This window comes from Amblyomma americanum, chromosome 3, assembly GCF_052857255.1.
Source record: "Amblyomma americanum isolate KBUSLIRL-KWMA chromosome 3, ASM5285725v1, whole genome shotgun sequence".
Classification (NCBI taxonomy): domain Eukaryota; kingdom Metazoa; phylum Arthropoda; class Arachnida; order Ixodida; family Ixodidae; genus Amblyomma; species Amblyomma americanum.
In genome coordinates, this window is record NC_135499.1 from 151681602 (window position 1) to 151705683 (window position 24082).

At 46.5% G+C, this 24082-nt stretch overlaps 1 protein-coding gene across 2 annotated transcripts; it reads right to left on the bottom strand.

The window, feature by feature from the left end:
- Window positions 1-280: 280 nt before the first annotated feature.
- On the bottom strand, window positions 281-24012 carry LOC144125195 (nucleotide triphosphate diphosphatase NUDT15-like). Of its 2 annotated transcripts, XM_077658396.1 has the most exons (6): window positions 23770-24012; window positions 23589-23646; window positions 17772-17980; window positions 10924-11107; window positions 890-1086; window positions 281-403 (listed from the first exon to the last, which is right to left on the bottom strand). In XM_077658396.1, exons 1-6 carry the CDS (start codon window positions 23777-23779, stop codon window positions 309-311), a joined length of 753 nt encoding a protein of 250 aa, XP_077514522.1. In that variant the 5' UTR covers window positions 23780-24012; the 3' UTR covers window positions 281-308. The 2 variants fall into 2 exon arrangements, with proteins under 2 accessions (XP_077514522.1, XP_077514523.1); XM_077658397.1 differs by lacking the exon at window positions 23770-24012 and having other exon boundaries at window positions 23547-23646.
- Window positions 24013-24082: the final 70 nt, after the last annotated feature.

Here is a 24082-nt window from a genome sequence, read left to right on the forward strand (position 1 = left end):
ACGTGTGCACCGATTTACTTCACCGTGCAATGGAACAAAGCCATGCATATGTCTGGCTGGTGGTGTGCTTTATTATCGCTCCGTGCCTTGTACACTTTTTGTGCGTTATAAAAGTAAAAGCGACGCTAGAAATTACAACTGTGCCAGGTAGCCGGGAGTAAGGACGGAGTAGAAAACACGCCGCATGGCGACCAACTGCAACGGTCAAGCATTACGGTCAGGCTCGCAGGAGCTTTGCCAAACGATGCTTCATGCCAGCGACTTGATTCGGCCACCGATGTAAGGGTAAAAAAGTCTTTTTTATTCAGCTAGAATGGATTCAGGTTCTTGTTCTTGAAGTCTCTTAGGCACCAAAACAAAAGGTCGGACGTGGGAATCGTAGACCATTTCCACCACAGCCAGCCTAGACGAAAGCAAAAAAGGAAAAAAAAAGATGAAATTTCGACCACTATCGGAAAGATACTCGGGAACAGTTCGCGGCAGGACGGAAATATGGCCACAGAGCTAGACGCTTCCAAGGATAACACGATGCGCTCACGATAAATTTTTCTCGAAACATTTTAGTCATTTACATCTCTCACGGTTTGGGAAGTTGCGAAGCTGTTACAATCATTGCACACGAAGGAGGACGATAAGAGCAGAGCTAGCTCTTCTTACACTGTTTTTATTTTTCTTTTTGTAATTATTACTATTTCCTCGTAGCGCACATATAGGGGCCTGAAGAGTTTCCAAGCGCATTCACTGCCTGTAGCTCTTTGGACTCGGGCCAAAAACGCTTGCCAACAGCCGAAGCCGGAACACTCGAAAGGAAGCAGCGTTAAAGATACAATAAACGGGCTGTCCCATGAAGAAGCTATACCCCTATTGGCGAGGCGGTTCACGTACGCACCATCGCACTTGTGGGGTTCCATGTTGCGAGGCTCGGAGCCTCGCGTCTCGTCTACGTAGCCGCGCATGAAGACGGTCATGTAGTGGTAGTCGTGCTCGGGCTCGATGGTGTCCACGATGGAGCACAACGACACGTTGTGCACGTGCAGTCCCGTCTCCTCCAGCACCTCGCGGTACGCCGCCTGCTCCCAGCTCTCGCTGCAAGGGCACAACACGCCTTCCATTGGACAACAGCCACCACGTACTGACACACACTGCTTCAAACATAAAACTGCACGCAGGTCATCTACTGCCCATTTTAGGTATTTAGTAATGCTGTGTTTAATTAGAGCTTCACACAACAACGATAAGCGCCACGGAACAGACGTATATGCCAAACATACAACGAAGAGGGCGCTAGTAGTCACGAGGCACCGTAGCAGGGTGAGAATAAAGTAAAGATGACAGGCTCGTCAAACCTAACGGTTAAAGAAAACCACACGGCCATCGCAATTAGGATATTCCATGCACCTGTATGCACCTGTATGCACCTACTGAGCGTATATAGCAGGTGCTGAGCCATACATGTACAGTCCGAAGAGAGCACTCCCAACATTCCCAGGCTTCCGTGTCACGAATTAAGTGGGGACGCCTCAAAGAAAGCCGCAATGGGACGGCGGCAAAGCGCGCATCCCCCACGACGATTTTTAAACAGTAATCCTTCGCCCTACACGCAGGGCAGAAGCCGGCAGCAATTACCACCGTACATTTTCGAGGAGTACGTCCCAGGGCTTTTTGGAGCATCCAAATATTAACTAGCTGGTCTGCGGACCACGAACGCACAGTTCTTGCGCAATTTGCAGTTCCACACACTGTGCCCTGTCTCACAACTACGTCACAGCAACGAGCTATGCCGTCGAAACCTCCTCTCCTTAGCGAACAAGTGCGACGCAGTAGACGCCATGATGAAGGGTACGTGCTTTGGTTTGGTTTACAGGGGTTTAACGCCCTAAAGCGCCTCAGGCTATGAGGGACGCCGTAGTGAAGGGCTCCGGAAGTTTCGATTACCTGAGGTTCTTTAACGTGCACTGAATTCGCGCAGTACACGGGCCTCTAGAATTTCGCCTCCATCGAAACTAGACCGCCGTGGCCGGGATCGAACCCGCGTCTTTCGGGCCAGCAGCCGAGCGCAATAACCACTGAGCCACCGCGGCGGCTGAAGGGTACGTGGTACAAAGGTCACATAACTACACGCTCTGAACAAGAACTAACCTAAATGGGAGAAAAAAGGGAGCGAACACTCGTCTAGCGTACTCCCTATTAGGGGCAGAGTATATCGCTTAGTCCTGGCGGTAGATTCCTATCACTAAAAATACGGAATACTTCGGTTGCCAACGGAAACAGATTCCTTCTTCAAAGCGCGCGAAGTTCTTGCAGTTATCAAAATTTTAACTGAGGTTTCAATCTCGCCTAACTGCTAAACTCAAGGTTCCACGTTTAAAAGACTCCTTTCATTGGTAACTGCATCAAGCTACAATGGTTTCAGGTCGGAATATGCCTCCATTTCCAGTAGTAAACATTCCGGGTATTTAGAGATCGAAATCCACCCCGGGGCTTGAACAGCATACCTAGCCCTTAAAAGAAGCGCGCTAGAGGACAGCTTAGTTCGTTTTTTTACTCCTTTATAAGGTAATTCGTGTTAACGATGCACGATCGAGAGTTCGCCACAGGCTTTTGAGCCAGTTTATTTGAAATTTGCACGACGCGTGTTCTGTGCTGTGCAAGCAAATGAGCACATCAGCTGACGTCTGCCTTTTACTCGAAATCAAATGCCTCCGGCATTGTGCCTTTGCTCGCTCCTTACCGCGAGCGCTGACCGCACGTGTCGTGTTTATCACCTATAGAATGCGCAGGCGATCGCACAGCGCCCCGGACTGATCTCGACCGCCTGGGGTTTTGTACGCTGACACATCGCTTTGGCCATAGAATGAACAGCATAAGCCATAGCATTTTTCTCTTTTTTTTAATTGAGCCTCCGCCGAAATGCTGCCACCCGCGGCCCGGATGCGATCCCACGGCGAAGAGCTCCACAACCGAGCCACCCCGACGAGTTGTGTGTATAGTCATAGCCTCCTTTATAAAGGAGGCTATGGTATAGTGTGTCACAACTTTCGCCTATAGGAAACACGCCACACAATAGCCCGTTCTTCGACGAAAACTAAAAAAAAGTACATAATCGTCATCGCCGCCGCAGGCCAACTGCTGCCCTCTGCACAGCAAAGGCATCTTCGAGCGACCTTCGAATTATCTCTGCCCTACACCGGACGGCTACGCTTTCCCTGCGAATTTTCTGGCCTCATCACTCCAGCTTGCCTTTCCCGCTTTGTACTCGCCTTCCTTATCTCGCATCAACAAATATAAAACTTCGCGAAGAAAGACGCGACGGGAGAGAACACAAAGACGTGCACAAAGTTCCCGTCCCATCTTCTTCGCGCAGTTTTATATTTGCTGTGCGATGTCAGTGCACGCTAAGGATTCCCAGGTGTCGAAATTATTCCGGAGCCCTCCACTACGGCACCTCTTTCTTCTTTCACTCCATCCTTTATCCCTTCCCTTACGGCGCGGATCAGGTGTCCAACGATATATGAGGCAGATACTGTGCCATTTCCTTTCCCCAAAAACCAATTATTATCATTATTATTATCCCATGAACCAACTATAGCCCAACATCATGTCTTACTTCAGTACTTAACTCGCAACCACTTTTTCACTTTAGTCGATCAACGGAGGCCACACACCGGGAACGCATAACTGAGGTGCTTAGCGCATTTTAAATGAGCTGACTACTGGACTATAGTTGGTTGTCATACGTTATAAAAGGATTTTAGCGCCAGCGTTTTCTTCTTTCTTGCGCGTAGCCTTGGCGCCAGAATCCTTTGATAAAGTCTTTTTGCATATGTCACGAATTTAATAGCATCGAGACACTCGTCTCTGCTTACCGGAAACGGGAGGTGACGAAACGTATCCGTGCGCGCTATATAAAAATTACAGCCGCCTTTACACTCCGAGTGCGCTCAGTGATCAGAGTTAGCTGGTGACGTCACGGATGATGTCACGCACGACTGCCACCAAACTCCTTTGCCAGAGCGGATTCGTGGCTGAGGGGGAGCGTACTCTGCAGCCCAGTCTGAGTTAGGACATCTGGTTCGAATTCGGTTCAGCCGGCAGCTTTGTAGTACATACGTGTATGTGCTATCAGTAGCAAAAGTTTACGAGATGCGAGTGTGTGGGGGAAAAAAAGTTATTTCGGCACGGCCACGTAATCCAGTCGCCTGAAATGTCTCAAGGCATGAGGGGACGTGTATAGCTTCATCCGCTGCTAACAAACCATGCTACTGGGACGCCAGAATAGAGCTAAAATAATTTTTCTCCCCCTAAAAGGCGCATCCCGATTTCCTTTTTTTTTACCTATAGTACTACATAGTTGCTATCTTGCTGACGGACAAGCGGACCTCGATCCCCCCAGTGTGGGTATGTGCCATCTTTTGAAAGGCTAACAACTTATATAGGCTAGCACTGTAATGAAAGCATCAATGCGAGAACCAGGCCTTCGAACCTTGCTTGAATAGCTAAGAAATCGAAAGTGTCGCACTGCTCGAAAAAGCCCCCCCCCCCCCCCCCCCCCCCCTCTTGACAGACGCTGAAGTCGGCCGCGACGGTAAACTGATTAGAATAAGGCTCACTCAGCAAAGCAGCGTCAGCGCGCAATGGCGATGGCTCGTCTTATCAGATAACGCGCGCCCGTACAGCGATCAGCACCTTCGGCGACTGCAGCTCTCCTCGCGCCGTCAGCATTCGAAGCAGCACGCCTCACGTAACAGCGATACCGTCCCGGTTCCCATGCGCAGTTGGCGCTTTTTTGCGTGCCCACGTCGGCTTGCAGAGGCCCGGTTCGGGACGTGTACCATATGCTCCGATACCACGATACCCGATCGAGCACATGCAGCCAAAATCATCGTGACCGTGACCTTGTCGTCCGAACCGGACCAATAAATATTATCCGACGTGACGGTCATTTGTTCTCACATGAATGTGACGCTGGATAGACCTGTATGGTGCGTGGGGTTTAAACGTCCCCAAGCGGTTATTTTCGACTACCCGGGGTTCTTTAACGTGCACTGACATCGCACAGCATAGCACATAGACCTCTTTGCGTTTCGTCGCCATGAGAATGCAGCTGCCGCGGCCGGGGTTCGACCCCACGACCTCGGGTTCAGAAGCCGAACGCCGAAGCTGCTGAGTCACGGCGACGGGTGCTGTTGGTTGGTTCAGTCCCCGCTGGTAGCGCGCTGTATTTTTCCTTCCACATCATTATTTCATTTATTTATTCCTGGTCCTACACTGCGCCCAGAAGGCATTACAGTAAGGGGGGGGGGGGGGGGGGGTATGTTACAAAAAGTGGCATGCAAAACAAGGCACAATCGTCAAAACAATCCTCAAGAACGACAAGCCGTCAAGGTAACAGTGGAACAGTCAGTTGAGAAGACGGTATGCAGCCCCGATACAGACAACTCGCCAGCTTATACTCAGCTAAAAGAAAAAAGCAGGAATCCAGTCTTTACACTGAAGCCCGTAGATGATGCATCAGCAGAACTGGAAGAAGTGTCGTCAGTCGCTGAGACGACACATTCTGGTAGTCTGTTCCATTGCTTTATCGTTCACGGGTGAAAAGACGATTGGTATGCAGACGTGCGACAGGCTATTTCCCGTATTCCGCAACTGTGCGTGGTCTTTCGTCGCGGAGATAGGCGTAGGTGGTTTTAGATAAAGATCGCGATCAATTGAAACCTTTCCTCGCGCTATTTGCTTCAGCAATGCAAGCCTGGATACGAAACGCCGTGTTTCGAGAAGGTGCCAAGAAAGCCCTCCATTCAGTGCGGCAACGCTAGTGTTATACGCGTAGGAATTAGTCACAAAATGTGCGGCCCTATTTTGAACAGCTTCTAATTTGTAAGTGTAGTGTAATTAGGGTCCCAGACTGCAGCGGCATATATTCTAGGATGGAGCGGACATGGGAAGTTTCCACGAGGGGCAGCCCCGAAATTGCGCTTGATGAAATCAATTGCACGGCCAGCGCTCACAGTTACACATTCTAGGTGTTTATTCCGTGTGAGGTTTGAAGTAAATATCATGACAAGGTATTTAACGCTACTAGCCAAAATTATATTTTCTGTATCAAAGTAATACGCTGCCTCCACATTTGTACGCTTTTTGCTGAACCGGATATTAATTACATTTCCAAATCAATAGCCTTAAAGTGCCTCCAAATTTTTTTTTAAAAGCTTCAAAAACGAAGGAAATAGTTTCTATCCCGAAATTAAGTCACGGCAGTTTCCCCGTGTTTTTCGTCCTTTTTTTGTGTGACGGTTAGCTACTCGCTCCCCCCGTTGCCGCGACCTTCGGGCAATTGACTGACCGGACGCCCGTCATGCATACGCCAGCTGTTTTTCGTGCAATGCTAACGGGAACAGCTCGTCGCGCGCGTTTTGTTTTATTATTAATAGCAGTCCCCGAGCGCCCTAGAGCTTGCATTATTACATTATAACAGTGAGTGCGTTTTCGAGGGATTCTTTCGTGAAAAGGGCTTTGCTTCGCCATCACTTATGCCTGTTGTCGCTTCCCGCGTTCACACCGAAATTCGCGCCCGCACTGTATATCGAAGCGCTTTTTAATTGCTGCCAAGATCGGTTCGCATGCACCGTCTTTGCAAGAGTAACAAGGCAACGGTGGTGATTACCTTACAAAAATGGTCCACAGACAGTCATATACTTCATATAGACTCAATTATTACCTTCCTATAGATATTTTTCAATTCATAGCCTATAGACAAAAGTCTATTAAAAGTGTATAACCATATATCTATAGATTGTCTATAGGATTTGTATTGCCTATAGTCTATTCTCCAGGAGGCGTCTATACACTATACACTTTGTAGACAGAAGTATATGGACAGTCTATAGATCTGTCCAAAGAAATTTTTTAAGGGAAGATTTTGAGCCGTGTAGTTGAGCCCTATGAAAATACAGCGGGAATGAAAATGATGAAAATACAGCGGGAATGCATGCAACTTCCTTCTCCTCATATCGAAAAAATTGAAAATTTGTTTTTGGGGAAAGGAAATGCCACAGTATCTGTCTCACATATCGGCGGACACCTGAACCGCGCCGTAAGGGAAGGGGCAAAGGAGGGAGTAAAAGAAGAAAGGAACAAAGAGGTGCCGTAGTGGAGTGCTCCGGAATAATTTCGACCATCTGCGGATCTTTAACGTGCACCGAAATCGCACCGCACACGGGCGCCTTTTAATTGCGTTTCGCCTTGGTGAGGGCGCTCGGCTACTGATCCGGAGTTCCCGGGTTCGAACCTGACCGCGGCGGCTGCGTTTCGATGGAGGCGAAACGCTAAGGCGCCCATGTGCTGTGCGATGTCAGTGCATGTTAAAGATCCCCAGGTGGTCGAAATTATTCCGGAGCCCACTACGGCACCTCAATCTTCCTTTCTTCTTTCACTCCCTCCTTTATCCCTTCCTTTAGGGCGCGGTTCAGGTGTCCGCCGATATGTGAGACAGATACTGCGCCATTTCCTTTTCCCAAAAAAACAATTCTTCCAATTTTCCTCCATCGAAACGCGGCTGCTTGCGGTCGGGTTCACTCCGGATCAGTAGCCGAGCGCTCTAACCACTGAGCCACCGCGGCGGGTGAAGCTGAGTTATCCGTAGATAAAATTTGAATAGCCGCGTTTTCCTGCATTTCCTTATCTCGTCAATTTTCTCACGTCCGTCCGTCCGTCCGTCCGTCCGTCCGTCCGTCCGTCCATCCGTCCATCCATCCATCCATCCATCCATCCATCCATCCATCCATCCATCCATCCATCCATCCATCCATCCATCCATCCATCCATCCATGACTTCGTACGCCAGGCTTCGCGCGAAAGCCAGGCACCGCGGGTCGCCGCGAGGTGCGAAAGTGGGAATTTTTAAAAACGTATTCTAAATTTGCCTCTCGCTTTTGAAGTCTCGTAGCAGCATGAACGCTCGGTGGTCTGTACTCGCACTTCTAGCCGCACTACCCGGGTTTCAGCGGTGTGTGTAGCCTCCCAGTAGCAAGTGTAACGGCTCACTAGGTACCTCAATCCCTCTGTGAGCAGGCAGTGGCGTCCATCTACAAATTGAAGCAGGTATGAGCCTTTCCTTTCTCAACACCAGGGAAAGGTTTCCTAAACTCCGTTAACTCTGAGGAAGGGAAAGGCGCATAACTGGCTCCCTGGGCTAGTGGACACCTCAATCACACTTTAAGGTGCATGGGTGTGGTGGTGTCCACACCCAAAAAAAAACGTGCCTTTGCACAATACTCTGTGCTTGCTATACTGAACTTCCAGCTATCTTTTGTGCATGGGGTCACACCCAACCAAGAATCTTGTGGTATCCTTAACCTTGAGGGTTCAGGAATAAAATATTGCGGCGACCCGCCACATGGTGGCTCAATGGTTAGGGCGCTAGGCTACTGAGCCAGATTTCCACTGCCAAAAATACCAAACATTGAATTCCCAAATACGTTTTACAATATCAGTTTAAAACCTTTTGATTTTTATACAAGGTGCTATCTTTTTCTGCAAGTTTATAAATAAGCGTGGCGCAAACCTGAACAGCGCATTTTCAGAAATACAGTGCTGAGACTGTGCCAAACTGCAATCACAACCAGTCCACCTCTGCGCTGTTTTCTAAACATGAGTGTTTTGGCTCCATGTGCGTGCTGTTTATACAACTCGCACTCACATATTTAGCCCAGCAACAAATTGGCGCCCAAACATCTGGAGCGCGCGGCAACTGCGCACTTATATGGAGTTGAGTCACCGGAAGCGTGTTCATCCCGTTGCCATGCATAAAATACAATTACGCCTCATGGCGCATAACCATGAGCCATGGCCATCAGCTCTGCAAGCCCAGCTTATTTAGACTCAATTTTGTTTTACAATAGCAACATGTCATCACCACTGCGATTTCGCGTTGGGCACATCCATGCCAACAGCTGCGCACCACCCCGCAGCAACAGTGTCATAAAACACTGAGCGAGGAAGTTTCCTTGTGGCAGGGGCAGGGGCTTTAGATGCTATGCCTTTCCTCTTCTCATGACCTCCTCCCCTCACAATAACTGATCATTGGAAATAATTCCAGCCCCCTTCCACTTCCTTCTTTATCCCTTTCCTTACAGCGGTTCAGGTATGCACAAGAGATACATGAGACAGTTACTGCACCATTTCCTTTCCTCAGAAACTAAATTATTTGCTTTCAGAGTACCATGATCCTCCTCTCCTGGCCACCAGATCTGGAAGCTTCATGACAGGTCCTGACATTCCCCAGCACTGCAATCGCATCCGCGGTTCCCTGTGTATGCTTCTTCATGAAGTCATTATTTTAAGTGACAAACTAAACCTCTGCATCGCTGGTGCCGCTAACATCAAAGATAACATGAACAGACACTCGGAATAAACAGGAAACAATAATTTTTGTAACTCGTCGAAGCAACTTCTTGTGAATGTAGGTGGGTCCTAGAGGAAAACCCAGAGGCTTTGGAAGCCTGCCACTCAATGGGAAGTCCCTGCAGTCATAGTGTTTGCTGTTTTGGCAAAATTGAGCCATTGTTTGCTGTATGGTCTCCACTGAGAGACAGAAGCCCCTGTGGTCAGTCTGGTTAATAAGCTTCTCTTTAATGGCAACACTGAGCCGCAGGAGCCATATTTCTTCCAAGCCTGGCAGCGCGGGGAAAGGAACGTGGTATTCTGACTCAAATGACTCTACGTAGATTTAAAGTCATGTGACCATCTACCTCGCACTATTTTCTCTCATAACCTTCTCGGAACAATTAGCACACCCTGGCACGAGTGCATGATTTGGGGGCGCAGTTGCTTTTCAAACTATTGGTGAAGCCATGTAAGATAAGAACCACATATGCGTCACATCAAGGGTCCATAATTTTAGTTGTTTTTTTTTTTGTCACCTGTCGCAAATGCCACACGTGTTGTGTTGTAGCAATGCTGACATCGAGCTCCACCAACACAGAAGGCTTCACAGTCGCAGAAAATGCAGTAGCGGCAAGCAGGATGTTATTGCGGGACGGCCGCATGTGCATAAACTGTGCGAACATCATTGTTATATTTTTGCGCACGTCATATCTAATGACACTGCTGTTAACTGTAGTAGGGTATTAAATTTGAAGAACTAAAACCATTCAGCAGAAAGAAAGAGAAATAACCTTTTGAAAATTAATCTTTGCTCAAAAGTGGATACTGCTCTGTGATCAGTACTCAGTGATTACATATGCTTCATGTAAACAAAACTCAAACTTCTGGCACCTTTGAAAATACTTTCATTAACACTTGCCTCACAGGTATGAGCACTGTACAAAGTAGTTTCAGACTGCTGCAATTGCTTGATATGATTAGCTCCTTTTGCCACTAGAACTACCTGTGATAAACATTCAAAATGTAACTCGCATAACTCTGAAAAATCACTGTCAGAGTAGACACGCCACTAATTTGAGTGATTTGCCCAACTACATTAAAGATCCAAGTTTACTGGATAAAATCACAGTAATGTACAGCAACCAATGCACTGTGCCAATCATTACTCGCTGCTATTAGCCAGTGCAACATCTTGAAGTTTTTGGTAGGATACACAGAGCTGATTCATATCTCTAGTTATTCAAAAAATAGTGGAACTGAAGTCTTATTCAATATTCTGGCCTTTTCCAACTGCTTCTGGAAGTTCTGCACATAAATGTAGCAAATAGTGTCCGCATGGTGTCGTTACGTAGACATGGATCACAGCACTCCAAGCACTTGCAAGAGAAGTGCAGCTGTGATGCATGCAGACAGTACTAGACTAATCCAGAAGGCAGTACAAAAACGCTGTAGGCATTGAGCTGCCATAAAGTGGTTCTGCTGGTGCAAATGAACTGATCAGACCCAAGTAGCACGAGGTTTCGTGGGATTCAAACTTACCCGAACTCCAAGTGGCCACCAGGGACCTGGTAGAGCCCATTCCCTATGGTGTTCTTGCGGCGGCCAAGTAAGATGCTTTCAGGCTGTTTCTCACTGAGCACGAACACCGCCACACCTATGCCTGGCCTCTTGGTTTGTGGCACCTTTGCCGCTTCTATCTGTTTCCATACCTGCTGTACAACATCTGTTGGGCAAAGATGCGAATATTGTCTTTGTGCATGCATTAGATGGCATCGCACGCCACAATACGATATTACTGGCCATCATCCCTGTTATGATACTTCATCGAAGAAGATAAAGACTATTCTTGGTTTGTGAAGCTCTGCAATGGCAGCACATGCCTTCTATGTATCACTGCTGCTTATTGTCGGCCTATGTCTAAGCCTATGTCGGGCCTATTGGCCCGACACAATGCACAATACAACACAACACAACAAACATAAATGCATACATAATTTGTGTAAGGAACAGAAAATATACAAAAAAAAGAATGTATAAAGGGCAGAAATATTATGCAGCACCACCAGCGGCAATCCACTTTTGGATGCACACGCTGTATTAGTCACACACCAACATCAGATACAGGAAAGTGACTAATTACAGCTGTACCACTGAAAGGCTTTTACAAAAAAAGTTCCACTTCACGACCAAAGCTGCAAAAGCAGGGTCATCAATGAAGCCTTAACCTTGAATGAATAACTAAATAGACAGATATATAAATAAATAAAACAAATATTGCCATGACTGGGATTCACACCGGCCGTGGCACAAACAGATCAGCTTCGCTCACCACTGCACAAGAGCACTATGCTATCGCCACACCTGATCATGCTTCGTGTTAATCTGCAACACAATCTCACGCTGTGCAGTGCATCTCATCAACTTCCCTCTGCGGTGCGAACAGATCAGATCAGCTTAACCTCAGTCTAATATCGTTGCCAGGCGTGTCGACGACTCAGCAAAGCAAAACCATGAGCCAGAAGGCTAAACACATGCTTTTGCATGAATACTCGGTTTAATTACGTTAAAACCCCACCATTTTTACTTTCATTCACAAACCTGTTGTGATGACCCCCATAATGCGCAGGTCCACACGGGACGGAGAGGCAAAGAGACACCGTATGGCTCAGTTTAAACAAACAGATATATTCAATAATTATACATGATTAAGATTCAGAGGCTGGGGCGTCCGAGCTTACGTGCCGACGACTTCATGGGGGCGATGGAGTGGCTCCGGAGTTGGGCGCGAGCGGTTGCTGGCAGAAGCTGCACGCCGTAGGGCTTCGGCGCTGAAGGCCCTCTTGGCGAACGATGTCGTCCTGAGCGTGCCTCTTCCGTACTGCTTGTCGATTTTTATATCCTCTTCTCCCCACACTCCCTAGGGTGAGGACGCCCACGCCGGAGGGGAAGGAGGGGGGGCTAGGGCTTTCACTTGGGCGCACAAACATACCACCGCACTTATGGTCTCGCCCCCCTCACGTGTTGAGTCCGAGGGAAAGAAGGTTGTCTTCGAGGTAGCGCATAGCGTCGGCTGTGGTAAGGCGCGCTCTGGCCCGCTGACAGTTCCCGCGGGTCACCGGCCTCCATTCTCCATCCATCAACTGACACTCGCTCCTCAAGGTAAGGCACGCTCTGGCCCGCTGACAGTTCCCTTGTCCTGGAATGTGCTCGGGAGGGCCGCCCCTGGAACCGCCACGCCAATTGGGGAGGATAAAGCCTGTTTCCCCGCGGCGGCGGCGGCGGGTCCGGTTGGGTCCGGTTGGGCTTAAACCCCTTCATTCTGGTCGTCACTCTCAAAGAGCATGGCTGGGTAATTGATGATGCCGCTGTCATCTGGGTCTCCGTCTACGCCGCGCCGTCGAACGCGGAACCTCGTAGCGCACACAAGGAACGTCACACTGTTCTTTGGCATAAATTATGCTTCACAACATTATGCTTCACAACATACTAGACTGCATTTGACCCTAGAGATGAATATTATGATTTCCTATTGCCAGTAACAATGGTGCTTTGCAAGCATAGTGCAATTGTCTTCTCCACTCCACAACTGCATAGAATATGGACACAGAGCTGTGTGCCATGCCTTCACCCCCCACTGACTGCACTCGCGTGAACCACATGTGGCAACCACATGCTCTAGCGTCTTCTCATGATCTACCTCAAGCATGCTCATTTCATCTCCACTCCCACCCTCTCCACTGGTTCTCATTTCTCAACTTTGTTTTCCCTTTGTTCAAAGCCATGGTACCATATACAGACCCTGATGACAACTCAGGATGGGTTCCTTGAAAGACGTGCTTACTTGTAAAGCTCAGCACAGTAAAACCCAGTTAATTCGGATTTCACGGGTGATGAAAATGTCAGAATTAAGTGAATGTTGAAAAACAGGGGAATCAAAGAAAGCCCCAAAAAGCCCAACCCCCCCCCCCCCCCCCCCCCCTGTCCAAAACATTTATTTCTTTCAAAATTATGTACATGTTGTTTGCTTGGTTCTGGATTTGAAAATGAGTATTTTTCATAGCACTTCCAAATGATGCAATGTAATAATAATAATTGGTTTTTTGGGGAAAGGAAATGGCACAGTATCTGTCTCATATATCATTGGACACCTGAAGGCGCCATAAGGGGAGGGATGTGCAGATGAACAAACCCATGTGTCATCTAGACCCCCCTCCCCCAAAAATTAGTAGTTTTTGAGGAAAGGAAATAGCACAGTAACTGTCTCACTTCTTGGTGGACACCTCAAGAAAGATATAAAGAGGTGTTGTAGTGGAGGGCCACACAGTTCTGACCAACTGGGGATCTTGGCCTCCATTGAAATGCTGCCACCAGAATGCAGGCAGCCCCGCAACTGATACACAAGGAAAACAAAGAAGAAATTAGTGGACTGCAGCAGAAAACAGGAAGACATCCTGTTGTACCTTCTAGAGTGATGACCATAGTGATGAATACAGCAGCTCTCCATTTCAGCTCGTTACTAGAGCCACTCGTGCTCAAGTGCAAGACTTCTGAGACGTTCCCCCACTATTACCATAAGCCCATCTTCAGTGCCTCTGTGCACGTGCGATCTCTGCCACCTGTTTGAATTAATATAAGCACGGCCAAATTCCTCGAATTAATGAGAGTATAATGCCACCAAATCAGACATGGCAGTAATTGAAGTACTGTAATAAAATTACAGAAATTAAATTACTTTTCTCGGTAATTTGTAATGTATTTCGGTTTGGTTTGGTTTATGGGGGTTTAACGTCCCAAAGTGACTAAGGCTATGAGGGACGCCGTAGTGGAGGGCTCCAGAAATTCCGACCACCTTGTAATGTATTTCATTACTTTTCTGGGCTGGTAATTTAGTAACGTAATGAATTACTTTGGGGCAGTAATTTCATGGCAAAGTAATTAATTACTAGAGAAATTCTGCTGAGTATTGAGTCCAAGCTCCTCCTTGTATTGGACATGCTTTGGCCTCGCGTTTGCGGTGCTGAGCGTCTACCAGGCAAGAAAAATGTGCCGCCAGCCATAGCCAGCACCCTAGCGCAGCGGTGCACGCGGAGGCGAAGCAGTGTGCACGCGGTCATCACCACCGCCTTGGTGAAGAGTCTATAGGAGTGCTATGCATCTTCCACCACTGCATACCGTTGCAAACACAGACGGACCGCAGGGCTGCCAGGAGAACTCCATGACCGTAGCATGCTGTATTGCACCTTCCTGCAGACGCTCTGTGAGTGCTTGAGCGAGCACTTCCCCCTAGGCTGCTTCATATATATTGCCACATCGCCGCACTGACATGAAGTCTCAATTGAGATCTAACAAACTTGGTTGTGAGTTTTTAAGAATACTAGCTTCTGTGGCTGAATTTGAAGCCCTATATTTTACTCAAGAGCAACACAGGCCACAGCATCACAGCAACATGCTATTCATTTCTGTCAACATGCCTCCAGAACGAGTGAATTTAACAGCAGAATTGACTGCCCATCTGCACCCTGGTGCATTTTCGAGACGATGAACGTGAACAAGCAGTTTATGCACTCCTCCTATTTATACGAAGACAAATTCTTCAAAATCAAGAGGGTGGGACCATATTACGCATTGAACGATGAACTTCTGATTGAAGAGTGATTTGAGCTATTATACAAATTTTGCGATTACGTTGACCTCATCTACGTCAGCAAAGCTGCTGTTCAATGGAATGGGGCTACCTTTCTTCAAACAGGGGCAAAATTTCAGATGCCCACTTTGAAGCTCAGTGGCGGTGCAAACACAGAAATCTGAAAATTTTGTAGGAACTATCATCAATGCACAAGTTTTCATGTATTGAAACCAAAAAGTAATTTAAAAGTAATTACCATTATTTTGTGAAGTAATTGTAACGTAATGGCATTGCAAGCAGTAATTTGTAATGCAACTTAATTACTTTAGCGACATTTCTAGGAAAGTAATTAGTAATGTAATTTAATTACTTTTCAAAAGTAATTTTGCCATGTATGCACCGAATAGTACAGTCGTCCAAACACTTGTCTAGAGCGCTTGAACAGCGCACTGGAAAATACACTTCTGTATTTTATGACTGTCTAAGGGCTCTAAACCTGACATTACCGTGTATGAACACTCCCATGGATCGTGTTTAACGCCTCGTCTTCAAAAAGCTGTATCGGGACCAGCAGGCAGCGGTGATTGTCACAAATGAACAACACAGCATGCCATTTGAACGCTCTAGAAAAAAAGTGGACGACTGTACATATGTTTGACAATACCGGCCAGGGTATCCAAATTATGTAGTTTTCCGAAATGACTGGGGGCAAATTAACAAGGTTTTACTGTACAACAGACACTCGTGTGACATTATGCGAGCCCACCCCTTCTAGGAGGAAAAAACAAGATGTTCTGTCGCTGGCTGCTAGCAGCAGTGCCAAACAGCGCAACAGAATAAAGTACAGTATTGTTCTGCCTAAATTAGGTCAAAGCACAAAGAGCCACAGAACTTCAAATCAACCCAAAAAATGAGAAGAAAGGTTTCAGAGCTTCCAGCATAACTAAAGCTTCAAAAAGCCATGCAGGTTGACATAAAGCATGACTGAAAGCATACGACCGTGCTAGAAGACAAGATTCAGGGAAGCTGACAGGAAATGAGCAGATTTTTCTGTTCAGTGGAAAAAAAAAACAGTAGCGGTATTTCATGTGTTATGTGGCATCAATTTGTATGTTCAATCAAGGGCCATAATTTCTCAGTTAAGCATAACCTCTAAATTTAAATAGCACTTTTTGACTGTCACGTGCACTTGTGCATGTGTGCAGTCATTGCTCGGAAGACTGCCATTGCTTTTTGCCACTAAATATCAGATGAAGGTCTGCACTCATCCTGTCTATTTTTCCCCTCCATCCTGTCTGCTGGCACAGTTCAATGCTTTTGGTTACATCCTACAAACTGGCCTCTCATCACACGCTCCTTGGTTTAAAAGCAGGCCTAGGAAATAAAGCTGACAAGAAACATACAAGCAATTCTAACCTTTCTGCACTCTTATTAGGTGCATAGAAAGAGTGAATTCTTCAAATAAATGTCTTGTCCTATTTGTTGCTGTGCAGTAAAAGCACACCAGCTAGAGTAAAAAAGAATGCACCTGAAACTCTTCCTTTCACCCGAGTAAATGTAGCTGGAAACTCCATAAAAAGTGCACTAAAATTAAACATTCTATCAAAGCTAAAAGGTCTCTGAATTCATTACAGTAGTTTGAACTAGTGAAGCTATTATTAATGCACTTGGTCATAGAAATGAGTGGTCATAGAAAAAAATTTGTCCAAGAGTACAACCTGTGTCTACATCCTCCAAAGAACAGTTGTTGAGTGCATAAAAAAAAAGACGAGTGCAATCTCTGATCTGTTTTTGAAACAGCCAAACAGCTTGTTGTCTCAGACAGTAAAAAGGATGGTGCCTGCCCCATCTATGAAAAACCTTTCTATCCCAGTTCCGAACTATTTGACATGCCTGGTGAACCACTGGGAAGAGAAATTCAGTAAAGTTAACCAAGTTCACAGGGAAAGCCTTGCTCGAAGGACCATTCCAACAAGAAATGTGGCAATGGTATTGCCACCACAGCAAGTTGCTACAGCAAGACACTACATGAAATGTTATTGATGTGACACATTCTATTTGTGCAAAACTGACAGTAGCACTCAAGACTGTGGTACTCAGCATTGCCTTAAAAGGCAACTGCATCACTTTTGGGAATCGCATGGCCTTCAAGGATTTAAATCTATGTAGGCTGTAGGTAAAGCATACCAAGTATGTTTGCACTAGGATTTAAAATGTGACGTAATCAACGATTACATTTCAGGCTTCTCCTCACAGCATCGGAGGAGTGCGGGGAAGCTCGATGTGACGTCTTGGATGATAAGATTTCAAATTTCTTCTTTCGCCAACTACACCCTGTGTAGTTGGATGTTGCCAAACAATACTTGGCTGTCTTTGCCTAAGGTGGCTCTGGTTTTATTCCTTCAAAGCAGGAAATTACGAGTCGAAAATGAACCGGAACCGCAGATGACGTCATCATGCACCCCACACTTGGCGCTGTGCACTGGGGGGAGCTTGAAGGCCGCCATGATTTTAATCTGCGATTACATAACCGTTTCAAATGCTAGCCCAAAAGAATTTTGCATTCTTTTACCTGCAAGTTTCACACATTTGACCCCTTTAAGTTCATCGAATTCTAAAACCTCTGCAGTGTTTTTTAAGGTTTGTGTGCCCACCAGCGTGTCTTAAAAATGAAGTTCGCTGACTTACGAAAAGTGTTCAGTACAAAATATGCACCACATATAATGAATATTTATACACAGACAATCCATCAGTAGCTCACCATCTGAGCTTCCCTCGAAGTTCATGCTGTGCTTGGTTTTCAGCATAGTAAGAAGACTGTGAGTGTACTGGACCAGGTTCTCCAAGGGAAGAGCTTGTGCCTGTTTTGTCATGCTCTCCAGAGTCACGCGACGAAGTCCATCAAGAATTTCCAGTTGAGACTGGCTTGCCTTAAGTTTGCTTTTCAACTCTGTGCTCAGCTGCATGTACCTGTGATTCAGGAAGCAGAGAAAAGAAAAACTGGCTGTTTCTTGAGGACCTCCTTGAGGCATTCTGAATTCTTAATGTTTACAAGGCCTCTGAGAGCTGCACCTACAAGGGAAGCCGCAAGATGGACATAAAAGAACACGTCATTTGTTTTCCCTGTCTTGCTGCCAAATGTGCACTGCACAAGAAAGAATGGGTTGGGATGCTGCAACACACATTGCTTTCCCTCCTGTACCAATAGTATTTGAAAGGAGCGCGTACAGTTCCGAACCAAACATTTTGTCTTTTGATTCTTAGCAATTTATTCTTTTCGACACACACTACCAATGCTGCTTTAAGGTTTATGTGGCCTTAATGTTCCCAAGCGACTCGGGCTATGAGGAACGCCGTAGTGAAGGGCTCTGGAAATTTCAACCACCCGGGGTTCTTTAATGTGCACTGACATCGCACAGTACATGATCCCCTAGAATTTCCCCTCCATCGAAATTCAATTCTTTAATGTGCACTGACATCGCACAGTACACGGTCCCCTAGAATTTCCCCTCCATCGAAATTCAACTTCCACAGCGGGGATAGAACCCACGTCTTTCAGGTCAGCAGCCAAGAGCCACCACTGAGCCACCGCGGCGGCGGTACTATCAATGTTGTATCGGACATTCATAAGAAAAGTGGTAAGACGGGGTCCTATGATTGCCAAGAATTGTTTAAAATTTTGGACACCTTTGCCACACTCTGTAGCAAAGGTGGGCAGCAATAGGTGGCCTGATTGCCAAAACTTGGATGATGCTGAGGAAGGCAGCAACCCGTCAGCTTGCCAAGCCAGCTTTGCTCGCTAGCCGCAAGCTCACATAAACTAGACTTTCCTTATATTTAGCAAACTGTTGCTGCCTCTTTGTAAGATTAGGAAACGTTGAGTTCACACCGCAGATGCATTGCAGGTGTGGACAGCATTGCGCTCCTTAGAGGTTAGGCAACTGCCATAAACCACCACTGTAAAAATCAGAATTATGGTTTGGACTAGTTGGGACATGCTTTTAGACCTTGAAGAGAAAGTGCAAAAAGCACATAAAAGTGCATAAAAATAGTATTTATTTTTCTATACATTTGTGTGACTGTGGGTCAAGGCACACAGATCGGATCTAACAACCTAAATTTTACAAAGCAAAACATCTTTCAGTTCACTGGGTAAACTCAGAAGATGACAAGATGACATCTGACTGATCATTTAATACAGAGGTTTGAATTTCGTACCAAACAATTAGAACCATGACTTATCGCTGCCATCTTTTTCAAAAGTAGGCATAACAGGTGAGAAATACATGTTTATTTCATAAGCTAACACACCTCCTATCATCCTTCTGGTTTTCAAGTCAAATAAGAACTAAGTTTGCTACATCTAAGGCAACAACGTGTCTATGTATACAAAAGATGGTCTCCATGTAGAGGTGGTGCCCTTTAGTTGCAAAGAAGCACCTTTGACTGTTTTTGCAGATATGCATACTGCTGGGAAACTGTATGGAAATTAGCAGGCAAAAGCCACAACTATTAACGGCATAGAAACAGACGCAGTGTTCTGCATAAATAAGGTCCAAGTTGTACAACAAGCTTCACCACCATAGAAAAAGAAGACAAACATGGAAAGATGAACTGCAATGCAGTAAGAAATCTGAATGTTTGCTGATTGTATGCAGACAAGTGGGAAGCTTCACATTGCCTCAATTTCATGAGTAGTTCCCAGTGCATTTCAGCTTCTGAATGCGGTGCAGTGTTTCACCCTAAGATAGAGTCATGCCAAAAGAACAGCAGTGTCCACAAAGACGCACTAAGGCAAAGAATGAGCTTCGCACTAGTGGGCTGTCCCAATTGTGGACTTTTCAGTTATGCGGCCTAACGGGGCATACCTGAATCTGCACAACAGTTCAAAGGAAAGCGAATTGGCTTTTTGAAAATTTGAGGTTATTCAAGAATTCGAATCTATCAAGCTTCTAAGTAAGGCATGCAAAGTATTTTTGCACTAACATTTAAAATGGTGACATAATAGTCAATTAAAACCGCAACAATGTTCAGGCTTCTCCTCAGTACGTTGGAGAATGTGGGGAAACTTGTGGTGACATCACTGTTGCCAAAATTTCAGATGCCCGCTGCCTTCGCCTGCATGCTGTGTGTGTCGTCGGATGCCGCCAAGCAATGCTTCGAGAGCTTCACCTTCGATGATGTTGGTTTTTTTTTCCATGAAAAAACAGTTTCTTCAATTGAAACATAACGTCGTCATCGCGACATAATGATCGGACCCCTGCTCGTGCACTGCAGAGGAGCCTGAGCGCTGACGCCACTTTTTCAGCGATTACGCCACTATTTGAAATGCAAGCGCAAAACGATTTCGTAGGCTTTACTTGCTTGTTTCACTCATTCGGCCCTTTTAAAATCATCAAATTCTAAAACCTCTTCACTTGCCCTTTATCTGTACTGCATTAAAATTTGCACTATAGAGAAAACCATCACACAAAATTATCCCCAAGTATGATTTTCTTGTCTTGTCAAAATGAAGACATGGCATCTGCTAGGTGCTGACCATCAGTGAGAGTACAGAGCTCAAGTGACTGTTATCACCCAGGCACCAAGAAAAGGATGGGGTTGTGCCTAGGTGATAACAGTAATCCCTTATATTATATCAGATGGATGAGGGATGTTCTTGTTTAGGAAGGTAGTCCTTAATTGACCAAAAGGACCTTGTCAATGTGCCGAGAGAGAGAAAGGATTTTTAATGAAACACAAAGCTTGGTGTTATGACGAGCTTCCTGGTATATGTGGGGAAGTGGGAGTTATGGAATGAGCCAGTTTTAATGGCCAACTTGCCATGAAATAAGGCAGTTCCGAGTAGGGATTTGTAAAATGCACTGGGATAGGATGATCCAAGTGTGTGGCCAGTCCCAGTGTCTGTTTGATTTCGCCACACATACTACATCGTTTGAAGAAGTACAGCACTTTCGCATTCATTTTGCTAGGCTGCCGCAAAAGTGCCACGCTTCTGTATTCATTTCAGAAAAGTGCTTGCCAAGTGCATCTTGAGTTCTGGCTGGCTTACACTCTTCGAAGTGGAAGTGCAGCTGTACTGCAGCAATCTGCTGCGCTTATGTGTAGGTCATAGAAGATTTTTTTTTTATTCGAGATGTTTGCCATTAGGCATAACGAGAAAGGGAGAGAAAGTTAGGAGTGTAAACAAGACGCGCTTAAAAGGTGACAAAGGTTCTCGATAAAGTGATTATCAAGAGTCCGCTTGCAATAGTTTTCTTCAACGTCCCATCGCAGGCCTACCTTCCTTAGGGAGTGACGTCTCACGGAGGGTGTAGCCGGGCAAGTCCACAGCAAGTGTTTTGCGTCATAAAGTTCAGGTGCAGCACCACAATGGGGACACTTGTCAGTCAGTTCGAAACGTTTGTAACGCCACCGATGACACACAGAGGGAGTCAGGGCCACTCTTGCCCGAATACGGTGCACGGATACCTCCTCCTCCCGAGTGAGACTATGGGGGAGAGGGTACGAACACGGAGAAATTAGAGCGCATGTTCGCTGACGCAAAGCTTGTTCCTCAGAAGCATGGGACAGGAACGGATCTAAGAGAAGAGGGGATGGTGGCGGGATGTCTGATGTGTCAAGATGTGTCATTGTATCCACATGAATGTTATGCGGGTCGTGAGCATGGCCGCGAATCCAGCGTATACGCTCAGGACAGGGGTATTTTTTGTAGATTTGGTGAATAGATTGTGTAATTTGGAATGTCCTCATAGAAGATACGAGTGCAATTCGTTTTCGAAAGGAGGAGGTTGTTCATGGAGGCAGAATTGTAAACCTGAGAGGTAAAGTCAAGTATTGTAGGTAGCATTTCAGCGTGTATTCGTAAATCAACAGTTTGTAACGCATGCAACAACTTTTTTCTGAAAAACAGCAATTTTCCATGGCTGGATTACAGCAACACTTCACTGCCACTGCGATTCACTGTCTGAAAATTCTTCACACGATTCAGGCTGTTCGTAGTTGTTGAGGGCGGTGGAACCAGCCGCAGATTAGTGGCGATGCCAAGGAGAGCAGACGACCAGGCCTGCACTTGACAATTCGTTTAGTAAGTAGCCAGAGCCAAGCTGTACTTGAACTGTCTGAACTGGCACTGCACGCTCGTGGCAGCATAACAGAGCTTCATGAAACTTGTGCAGCGAGCGCAGCCAAATAAAACAGACCTTCAGAATGTTTGAACATTAATCATAGTACCCCCCGCAGCATTTGCAGCAGAGGGAGGCAGGGGTATTGCTTCATGTCTTCCCAGAAAGGATGCGCAGTGCCAACCTGGTGGTTTGAAACACGAGCCGTGGAGGCATTATATAAGTCTATTTGTACTCTTCCGCTTCCCTCTAAGAAAATTATCAAGGTAGTGTCTATTCTGCTGGCGGCCAGAAGAATTTTCGCGCTGAAATTCTCCCTGTACTTGCCTCTGACTGACTATTTAGAGCGCCGTGAGAACATTTTTTTTTCTGTGCTTTTCACTGCCCCGATTCGATCAGCACATTCATTCTCACCATTGCCGTGACAAGTACCAGACTTATCCGGCTATTGCCAATGATCGGCAACAGCTTGAGAGCTGCCCTGTTATTTCTTGCGGCCATTCTACGCTAGGAGAACTTCACAGCGTTGTACTGAACAGAGAAGATGTGCCGACACTGTCTGTGCGCTCTGCACCAACAATGCTAAGCGTAAAAGATCCACATGGCTCAAGACAGCTGAAAGCAGACACTATGAACAACAGCTGGCGCCAAGTGCGACAAACACTTCAGGTAAGCTCCGCAAATTTGCATACGTTGAGCGTGGGTACCATTTCAAGCTCTAAGTGAAGCCTCTAATCGCATGTTTCCCTCCTTTGTTTAGTATTTTTGCTCTGTATAATTATTTTCCACGAGTACGTACCCAATAAACTGCACTTACTTCGATGTTCAATGCGCTGAAGTTCCAAAGCGCGCCTGCTGAGTGTAACTTGGCTAACATGGGGACCATCTCGAGAAAATAGCCTACATACATCGCTGCTTGCAGGCGCTCGCGACCCAAGAAGCAATTAAATTTCTGTAGATGAAAATTTATAACTGCGGTGCGGCACGGAATATCCGGAGCGCTTTCTTTTCTGACGCAGTTTACATGGCAAAGTGTCAGTTCCTGTAGCCAATCAGAGGCGAATGCGAAGAGTATCTATTTGTCACATGGCCGCTCTACGCATGCGCGCCTCTCCTCCTCCAGCTCCACTGGCTGAAAACAAACCGCCAGCTCCTACTGCGGCAACTGTCAAGCACACACTTGCCACTTCAGAGGCGCAGTACGTGCCTCATGCAATCGGATCGCGGCTGCACCTCCTACCGGCGTTTGTTTTTAACTAGTTTTCGCCCACTCCTCAGAGGGCGTCACAACTTGTGAGAAAGGCGAATTATCAATGGTCAACCCCAATATTCGCCGAACCACACACGTTTCGTTTGACTTCTACGTGAAACGCACTACGCATCAATTGCCGAGCGGACTGGGGCACGCGCACCACTTATCCATCAAAAAAGGTCCAACAGCGCTCAACGCTCACTTCTGAAGAGGCGATGAGTCCGCAGCGCCGGCTGCGTTGTCTTCGCCGAGCTCGTGCCCTGCAACCAAGTAAGGCCAGCAGTAAGGCACTCGGTTAGACATGAGCTACGGACTGGCATCTTCACGACAATTGAATATAGGTTAGATCGTCGCAATCCCGTTTCCTTATTTTCGGGTCTTACCTCCTTCCATTGAGCTTTTGTCCTGTGCAGCCAGGGAAAACGTTCAGAGAAACTGCAAGTTGCGCGAGGGTCTAAAGTTGAAAACAGCGGCAATAGAGCAGCGATACCAAAGGGAAAGGGTAGGTTGAGCGGATTGAGCCGGCTACAGAGAGCGCTACGGACGCTACCGAAGTAAATACTGAAGACCAGGGAAGAAAGCTCTGCTTTGTAGAATTCGCCAGCGCCTATTTGCTGAGCACGTTCAAAAACTAGTGCAGTCACCTACGCTGAATGTAATCGGGATTAGTGTACCGGGTATCTAAAAGCGTTGCCT